General features: G+C 42.2%; 1 protein-coding gene across 2 annotated transcripts in view; it reads right to left on the bottom strand.

Annotated features, from left to right (window-relative positions):
* LOC124396817 (nitric oxide synthase interacting protein) overlaps nucleotides 1–8257 on the bottom strand; it is an 8301-nt gene extending 44 nt beyond the window's left edge. Inside the window, exons 1-10 of one of the 2 annotated variants that reach the window (XM_046866137.1) lie at nucleotides 8192–8257; nucleotides 7764–7857; nucleotides 6061–6166; nucleotides 5884–5965; nucleotides 4169–4304; nucleotides 3907–4082; nucleotides 2411–2527; nucleotides 1263–1333; nucleotides 947–1055; nucleotides 1–238 (exon numbers count right to left, since the gene is read on the bottom strand). The exon at nucleotides 1–238 is cut by the window's left edge and continues 44 nt beyond it. In XM_046866137.1, coding sequence (XP_046722093.1) covers nucleotides 167–238; nucleotides 947–1055; nucleotides 1263–1333; nucleotides 2411–2527; nucleotides 3907–4082; nucleotides 4169–4304; nucleotides 5884–5965; nucleotides 6061–6166; nucleotides 7764–7833 — 939 coding nt within the window. In that variant the 5' untranslated portion in view covers nucleotides 7834–7857; nucleotides 8192–8257 and the 3' untranslated portion in view covers nucleotides 1–166. Of the gene's footprint in view, nucleotides 239–946; nucleotides 1056–1262; nucleotides 1334–2410; nucleotides 2528–3906; nucleotides 4083–4168; nucleotides 4305–5883; nucleotides 5966–6060; nucleotides 6167–7763; nucleotides 7858–8126; nucleotides 8150–8191 lie in introns of those variants that run through there. The other variant, XM_046866138.1, reaches the window with a different exon arrangement.
* Between the last annotated feature and the right edge of the window lie 1743 nt (nucleotides 8258–10000).

Raw genomic sequence — 10000 nt, 5'->3', positions numbered from 1 at the left:
GTGTGTGTGTGTGTGTGTGTTGCATTCAGAAGAAACAAATCATCAGTTTTGTATCTATCAGTAATAAACATTTTCTCTTATCGTAAACTAAAGACTGAAACAGGAAGTAGACGATGAAACACCATTTGACACAAACACAGCTCTCACTCTCTCACCGCTGTGGATCTCACGCCTGCATGACGGGTCGAGCTTCTTTAGCGCACAGGCCTACTCCGGAAGCGGCGAATCCCGTCCCACCCTAACACACACACACACACACACACCTGATTACTCCTCAATAACAGCAGCTCTGACTGTAGTGCAGGTTATACACTGGTTCAGATCAGGTTTCCATAGTAACGCCTGGTTTACAGGGACGTGATGTTTATGGATAATGTACAGAAGTCTCCAGTTTCACAAGTAATGCTGTACTCTGTTCAGGACAGAGGGAGTTCACGCTTCAGTGCAGGTTTCTATTTACATGTACAGCATTTGGGCGACGCCCCCTGTATCCGGAGCGACGCACAAAGTTCTTTAAAGTCTCATCCATTCTAATGCAGGTTCATTAGGACCCAAAGTGTTTTTAGATGTGTTTTGAAGGCTGCTTAAGTCTGCTGAGGAAGTAGATGCTCAGTAGTTAAGGCTCTGCTAAACTGATTAGAGGGTCAAGGGTTCAAGCCCATTATCGCCAAGCTGCTACTTTTGAGGCCCCAGAGCAAGGCCCTTAACCCTCTGTGCTTAAGGGGCAAGAGGAGAGACTGGAAGTACGTTTTCTACAGTAATGTCAGCTGTGTTTTTTTCTCTTATCACCCTGAGGGGAACGAGTGTATACAGCTGCTAAGTGAAAACCTGTATCCTGAACGTTCAGAAACCAAATGCAACTAGAAAGAGATAAAAACTCATTCATTCTGTCATTATTTATTTAAGAAATTACATTTTGGGGGGTCTTTAATTATCACACACTCACCCTCTGCAGGACGATTATGTCTCTCTCTTTCAGTTTGTCTCCAGACATCGGGTCTATCATATCTTTACGTATGAGCTTCTCTACACACTCCAGAGTGACCACTGATCCTCTGAGAGGGAGAGAGAGAGAGTGTGTGAGAGAGAGGGAGTGAGAGAGAGAGAGAGAGAGAGAAGTAGTAGAAAGACAGACCTATGGCTCTAAATAGATTCCCCATCACTAAATATAAACAAACAGCATATTAAATCAAGCATATAAATAAATAAATAAATAGAAATTGTGTGTGTGTGTGTGTGTGTGTGTGTGTGTGTGAACTCACGAGGGTCTGAGCACTGCACACGGTACCGAGTTCCCCAGCGTGTCTTTGGTCACTGCACACACATATCTGTCCTGAAAAACAAGATTCAGAACTGGAGGATGATGTTTAGGACATGACATGACTACACTGATCTCTCGAAAACACCACACACACACACACACACGCATGCGCACGCACACGCATGCACACACACACGCACACACCCTTGTTCTTCATTAAAATCATATTTTACTCCCTGAAGGCCTTACTGCATGTGTGTCAAACTAAAGGCCCGTGGGCATCACATTATTTTATGTGGTCCGCGAAAGCAGAAAAGGTCTGATTATCTTATAATAAATAAGTCAAAAGGGTGCATTGACCATAAACTACATTTCCCATAATTGTTGTCCACGTATACAATCTACGTCGGCATTTTGACACCAAACACGGAGCTAAGTATGCCAAAGTGAGCCTTCCAGAAAAACAACAAATGGTGCAAAAATTTAAAGGCAAATTGCGTTTGTTTATTCAGACAAACGTTCACTGTAATCAAACCATCTCTCATTAGTTGGATGTTTCCCCACAAGGCTGCTGCCATTTGTTTATGTAAAATGCTACACCTCTCACACGTTCTTAGCAGCTCACAATAGTTGGTTGGACCGTGATTCTGCCTCTCAACTATGACAAAAACGTTTGATGTCATAACTTGTTATTTATCCTTATTCATTTGGATAGTTTGATCGTTGATTGATAGAGTAATGTGGGCTTCATAAGCTGACAAATTAAAAGGGGAGAAGCCCAAAGAAGTTGTTGTTATAACAGAGCAACAAGCAAACATTTCTTTTTACATTTATGCAAATATATATGTAATATTTGTAAGTTGAATAATAAAAATCCAGATTAATTTAACATTAAGGAGTAGCTGCATTTTTTTTTACATTACATTTAGTTACACTGGGCTACATTTATATTGCCTCAAAGTTACATCTGGCCCTTTGAGGGAAACCATTATGCTGATGTAGCCCTCAGTGAAAATGAGTTTGTATATGTGAGTGAGTGAGAGAGATTGTGTGTGTGTGTGTGTGTGTGTGTGTGAGAGAGTGTGTGTATATGTGTGTGTGTGTGTGTGTGTGTGTGTGTGTGTGTGTGTGTGTGAGAGAGAGAGAAACCTGGCGTGTGAGCAGAGCCACTCTGTCCAGACTGCTGTCCAGTGGAGTGAAACGCACTGAAATCAGCTCACTCATTTTCAGAGGACATCCTGACATCGGACACAGCACTGTCTTAGACTGAGAGAGAGAGAGAGAGAGAGAGAGAGAGAGAGAGAGAGAGAGAGAGATAATAGAGGAAAAATTAAACATGGGGAAAAATGTAATAAATAAATATACAAAGTAAGAACAAGAAAGAATAAGGAAAAAGTGCAGAAGAAAGAAGGAATAAAACACTCCATGTTAAATAGAACTGAACTTTATTACAAACACAAAAAAGTACTGAATCATTAAAATCTTTATTTTAGTGCTACATAATGATGATGTTCACACTTTGGACATGATCACTGAGGGTGGACTCACTCTGTTGGCAGTTATTTAGACAATAATGCGTGTATGTTGTTATTTTAGAGGACAGTAAATCTGTACTGATACACAAACTGCACATTCACTCCTCTAAATACACACACGCTTTATTTCTATACTATTTATTGTCCCTTCAGAAGATACTGACATGTTTGCTGAAATGTGTGGGGTGCACTTACTTTTGTGAGATATTGTGTAATGAAATGTTAGAGTGGGGTTTATATTTACACACTAACACATTCTGACCTCGCATTTATATTGATTCCCACATCTCACACACACACACACACACACACACACACACACACACACACAGGATGTCAGTGTGACCAGGGTAAAGTGACACTCACAAGCATAATGTTCTTTTAGGGCAAACACAAGTGTGTGTGTGTGTACAGGATGACAGTACACACTGCTGACCCCAGATAGTCAAAAACTCATCTACACGTCTCCTCTTCCTCCTCATCTTCACTTCTCCTCTTCCTCCTCATCTACACTTCCTCTTCCTCCTCATCTACACGCCTCTTCCTCCTCATCTACACTTCCCTCTTCCTCCTCATCTACACTTCCCTCTTCCTCCTCATCTACACTTCCCTCTTCCTCCTCATCTACACTTCCCCTCATCTACACTTCCCCTCATCTACACTTCCCTCTTCCTCCTCATCTACACTTCCCTCTTCCTCCTCATCTACACTTCTCCTCTTCCTCCTCATCTACACTTCCCCTCTTCCTCCTCATCTACACTTCCCCTCTTCCTCCTCATCTACACTTCCCTCTTCCTCCTCATCTACACTTCCCTCTTCCTCCTCATCTACACTTCCCCTCTTCCTCCTCATCTACACTTCCCCCCATTCCTCATCTACACTTCTCCTCTTTCTCACCTAACCTTTTCTTCCTAATCATCATCATCATCTAACCATCTCCTCTTCCTTCTCCTTAGCACCATCTAACCTTCTCCTCCAGTTTGACTTCCAGGTGGCTGTGTAGATCAATGCCTAGGTAGCACATCTCCACATTCAAAAAGTTGAGAACTGAGCTTTGGATAAAATAAAGACTTGTGTAATGAATGATCCAGGAAGCCTGGTGGAACTCACAGGTTTCTTTAGCAGTGTGGGTTTGGCTTCAGGGGTCAGACTGGGGATCCAGAAGCTGGGCAGACTGGAGGAGGAAGCGGAGGAGGAGGAGATCTCTGTAGACCCTGAAGCTGAGCTGGATGAGGTGAGAGAGATCACAGAGCCGCTTGGAGAGGACGTTCTGTCTTTACCCTGACCTACAAGATCAACACCACCATCAACACAAACTCTAAAGAAATAATCATGTGTGTGTGTGTGTGAGGTGAACATGCTCCTCTTGTACCACTGATGAAGGGGTTGATGGGTTTGGAGACAATGCTGCTTTCTTTATTCCTGAACTTCTCAATCTTCTCCCTCTGCTCTGAGCCGGACTCCAGCTGACCCTCGCTCCTCAGAACCTTCTTCTGTTTCTCATATGCCTACAGGCGTTTCACACACACACACACACACACACACACACACACACACACACACACACACAAATAAACAGGTCAGCCTCAGTAATGAAGAATGTAAAGCCTATCAGAAGGTAAAGCTCTTAGCAGAGCACATCTCAGGGTCTGTTCTTCCCTCTATAAGACCTTCTAACACATTGTTACTGTTATGGGGAAGCCGCGGTGCACTTTGGGAAGAAAAGCGCAGCCGTTGAGAGAGTGCCGGTGGGAAGACACGTACCGGGATACGCATGCGCGATAACAACGACCGCCGTGAACCAACATATACCAACAATAACGGACGGTGAGAGTGTGGAAGTGTAAATAGGAGCTGGTGATGATGATAAACGAGCACCATATGTGTGATTGAAGCGGAGCTTCAGAGAAAGCGGCCGAGAAAACACCTGACACGCTGAAGGGGGCCGAAGGGGGCGTGGCAGGTGGATTCCTGACAGATAAACATGTACTGTATGTATTTTTATAGCATGCCTTCATCAAACAAATCGCAGCAACGCTGTTGTGTAAAACCCTTCAAAACACGTGCATGCACATTCTCATTTATTAACGCACATCATGTACATAAAGAAATTTCAAGCACGTTAATATATTGCCGCCATTTTGATTTTCGTTTATCTCATCATCGGTTACCTCCATGCTTTTGGCGACCCCTAGGACATCGACATAACCGGGTTCCACTGTGTGTGTGTGTGTGTGTGTGTGTGTGTGTGTGTGTGTGTGTGTGTGTGTGTGTGTGTGTATATATATATATATATATTTTTTTTTATTATTAGGGCTGTCAATCAATTTTAATATTTAATCGCAATTAATCGTGTTGTCATGATTTAATGTGATTAATCATAAATTAATTAAAAAATTTTATTAAAAGTGTTTAATACTCTAATCAACATGGACATTGACAAATATTGATGCTTTAGGCAAATTTATGTTTATTATTAGTGAAACTCAACATAGAGCATGAAGACTAAGTATTTTTATAATTATGGTGTTTTAAATGATGTAAATTTTCAGGACAAAAAACTGAACCTTTGCTATGTTTCCACACGGACGGTTTTGATTGCCGGATATGTGCATCATGGCAGATTGTGGTGCTGAAACTTGGCACATCAATAAAACAAATGTTTAGTGAATTAAATTTAGTTTTCAGTGGAGTTTATTATTTTTATATCTGAGTAAAGAAAGGACGCGATGAATAAATGTGTTGCAGGTTTTAATTTCGCCAATTTTATATTTATTTATATTTTTAATACAAATGGTTAAACAGAAATGCGCACTGCATGAAATTAGTGCAGTTTAAACAATTAGTGCATTCATTCGCATTAACACTTAATTTTGACAGCCCCTATATATATATATATATATATATCAATAAATGCACAAATGTATAAATTTTCTTATTTTATATTTATAGTTCTTTCTATCTAATGCACACATTTCTGAGTGGCGATCAGATTTATATTTCACTGTAAGTTTTGTGTAAATCAATATGTTAATGACAAATAAAGATCTTGAATTTTGCAGTGGTCCTCATGTGGGCCTCACACACCTTCATTTTCTTTGCAATCTCGGTTTTCTGATGAAGGATGTACTCCAGGATGGCTTCTCTTTCATACAGGTATCCATCTGCACTACACAGACACACACACACACACAGACTTATTGACAGACCTATAAAGTGTGTGTGTGTGTGTGTGTGTGTGTGTGTGTGTGTGTGTGTGCTTACGTCACTACTGGGTCTCTACACGGCTGTAATGAGAGGCAGCAGCAGTCGAAGTCTTTGATGGCATCTTTCCCCAATCTCACACTCTGAGTGCCGTAACCAGAAGCAGCTTCAACACACAAACAAAACACACAACCAACTTTAACAATAACACACACTTCTACTTCTTCTTTTGGCTTCTCCCATTAGGGGGCGCCACAGCGGATCCTCCATCTCCATACCCTCCTGTCCTCTACATCTGCCTCTTTCACACCAACTACCTGCATGTCTTCCCTCACCACATCCATAAACCTCCTCCTTGGTCTTCCTCTTTTCCTCCTTCCTGGTGTCTCCATCCTCAGCATTCTCCTACTGATATACCCCATGTCCCTCCTCTGCACATGTCCAAACCATCTCAATCTCAACTCCCTCACCTTGTCTCCAAAACGTCCTACATGCGCTGTCCCTCTAATAAACTCATTTCTAATCCTGTCCATCGTCGTCACTCCCAACGAACATCTCAACATCTTCAGCTCTGCTACCTCCAGCTCCACCTCCTGTCTTTTACTCAATGCCACTGTCTCTAATCCATACATCATCTCAGGTCTCACCACAGTCCTATAAACTTTCCTTTCACTCTCACAGATACTCTTCTATCACAAATCACTCCTGCTATCACTCTTCTCCACCCACTCCACCCTGCCTGCACTCTTTTCTTCACTTCCATTACTTTACACTGTTGACCCCAGGTACCTGAACTCCTTCACCTTCTCCACCTCTTCTCCCTGCAACCGAACCCCTCCACTGCCCTCCCTCTCATTCACACACATGTACTCTGTCTTACTCCTACTGAGTTTCATTCCTCTTCTCTCCAGCATGTACCTCCACCTCTCCAGGCTCTTCTCCACCTGCTCCCTACTCTCACAACAAATCACAATATCATCCACAAACATCATAGTCCAGGGAGACTCCTGTCTGACCTCATCCTTCAACCTGTCCATCACCACTGCAAACAGGAAAGGGCTCAGAGCTGATCCTTGATGCAGTCCAACCTCCACCTTAAACCAGTCTGTCGTTCCTACTGCACACTTCACTGCTGTCACACTGTCCTCATACATGTCCTGCACCACCCTCACATTCTTCTCTGACACACCAGACTTCCTCATACAATACCACAACTCCTCTCTCCACCCTGTCCTACGCTTTCTCTAAATCCACAAACACACACTGCAACTCCTTCTGACCTTCTCTATACTTCTCCATCAACATTCTCAAAGCAAATAATGCATCTGTGGTGCTCTTCCTCAGCATGAAACCATACTGTTGCTCACAGATGGTCACCTCTTCTCTCAGCCTGGCTTCCACTACTCTTTCCCATAACTTCATGGTGTGACTGATCAACTTTATTCCCCTGTAGTTACTGCAGGTCTGCACATCTCCCTTATTCTTAGATACCAGCAAACTCCTTCTCCATTCCTCAGGCATCTTCTCACCTTCCAGAATCCTGTTAAACAATCTGGTTAAAAACTCCACTGCATCTCTCCTAAACATCTCCATGCTTCTACCGGTATGTCATCTGGTCCAACCGACTTTCCACTCTTCATCCTCTTAATCACTGCTCTCACTTCCTCCTTACTAATCCTATCTACATCCTGCTTCACCAACTCCACATCGTCCAACCTTCTCTCCCTCTCATTTTCCTCACTCTCTCTCACACACACCCTTACCCGTGTCCTTCTTCTTCTCGTGGTAAGTGTACACAGCCCCGGCGGTACAGTTCTTCCCGTGTCTCGTCATCTTCACCTCCTGGAACTGATAATTCTGAGAGAAATAAAATAAAACTTCACCATTCTAAAGAAACACATCTCAAATCCACTCCTCTTCCCTGTATAGGGCCCCTCCTCTCTCTCCCAGCTGCGGCTCTTACACACTACAGAACTACACTACATTATAGTCCACTAGTTTATTGTAATCGAGCCGCAGGTCTGTTAGCGCGCTACATTTCTCCCTAATCCTCTCATTATTCTATCGATATTAAACCAATTTAACTCACATTTACACTAATACACGATTCAAAAACAAACTATTACCTAAAAACACGAGTTTGGACCAAACAATTACGTTTGAATTCATCAAAAGACTTGAATCTACATACCTCAGCTGTTTACCTCAGGATATAACAAACCGGAAGTGGTTTCTGTGACGCGCAATCTGAAATTTCTGCTTCCGGGTAGCCAAGCGTTTAATAACATCCGTATTAAAGTTTGCTTACATTTTTTTTTGCCATTGTAATTGTGTTTGTTAGTACCGTTTTTCTAAATGAATTTTAAATAAAATAATTTCATTCTAATTATACCCAAAGTCAAAAGTATTGGGACACCTGGTCTTTACGTGGTTCTTCCCCAAACTCTGATGGACATCAAGTGTATTGGACGCATTTAGATTCTGCATCATTACATTTTGCCTTCACTTGATCTAGGAGCCCAAAACCTGTCCCAGGATGATGATGCATGACATGTACAAATCAAACTCCATGTAAATCTGCTTTCTATGGGTTGGAAGGTGTGGAAGATCTCATGCTACAAACCCAATCGAACATGATGAATGTGAACTCTGACTGCACCCCAGGCCTCCTCACCTTCTCACCTTCTCACCTACATCAGGAGCTGACTTTACTAACACCCTTGTGTCTGAATGAATATACACAAAAATCTCCAAACAAATCTAGTAGAACATCTTCCCAGAAGAGTAGAGGTTTTAGAGGAAAGGAATTTTACTGACGTTTATTATCCACCAAGTCAAGATTATTTCTACTGCGCTTTTCACCACAGACATTGTCTCAAAGCAACTTTAGAGAATTTAACAGTGAAGGTGAATGATGCCTCCATGGTGCTCATCAGGGATAAACACACACCATTCACCGTAACACTTTAAAGCTGCCTGAGACAATGTCTGTCGTGAAAAGCGCAATAGAAATAATCTTGACTGAACTTGTGTGTTTATCCCTGATGATGAAGCCTGTGGTGACATGAAAAAAACTCCCTTAGATGTTATGAGGAGGAACCCCATCCTCATCTGGGTGACATCAAGAGTGTGATTATAGTCTTTAATCACTACAGAACACTGGAGAGTGAGAACTAACATGAGCACTGGAGTGTGTGATTATGACTGATGATCTTTCTACAGTCTTTACAGTCATATGAGATTATGGAACCAGGAGATACTGAACAACTCATAAAATAGCTCAACATCATCACAGATCCAACACCAGCTTCTCCATGCCAGAGCCTTTAAACACTCCAGGAGGTCCAGTGTCCAAACTCCACATTAAGTGAAATCCAGCTGGCACTGGTTCGTATCTAGATGGTTCTGGATGTTTGCAGCATCTACTTCTTTAAAGGTCCACAATCTTCATGAGGTGGGATGTGACTGGAGCTGGAGCAACCTCAGGAAGCCTCGGGATGGGGAGAGAAAGAGAAGCAGTGGAGAGGAATTAGCGTAGCTGCTGTTCATGATATTAACAGCACAAGTTGATAATGTGATGTGATCAGATGTTCTGGAGCACAAGGTTATGATGTGATGTGTGTTATGTGTAGAACTCACTAAAAACATACGTCTTTAATCTGCACTTAAACTGGGAGAGTGTGTCTGAGCCCCGAACACTGTCAGGAAGACTATTCCAGAGTTTAGGAGCTAAATGTGAGAATGTTCTACCACCTTTAGTGGACTTTACTTTGTAGGAACTACTAGAAGTCCAGAGTTTTGAGATCTCAGGGAGCATGATGGATTGTAGCGTGTTAGAAGACTGGAGAGATACATGGAGATAAACCATTTAGTGTTTTGTATGTTTCATAGCTTAGCAATATTTCTAAGGTGGAAGAAGGCTGTTTTTGTAACTTGGTTGATATGATTTTTAAAAGATAAGTTGCTCTAAAATAACTCCCAGGTCTTTTACTGTGGAACT

Source organism: Silurus meridionalis, chromosome 14 (assembly GCF_014805685.1).
Source record: "Silurus meridionalis isolate SWU-2019-XX chromosome 14, ASM1480568v1, whole genome shotgun sequence".
Lineage (NCBI taxonomy): Eukaryota > Metazoa > Chordata > Actinopteri > Siluriformes > Siluridae > Silurus > Silurus meridionalis.
This window is presented reverse-complemented; position numbering and strand designations above follow the sequence as displayed.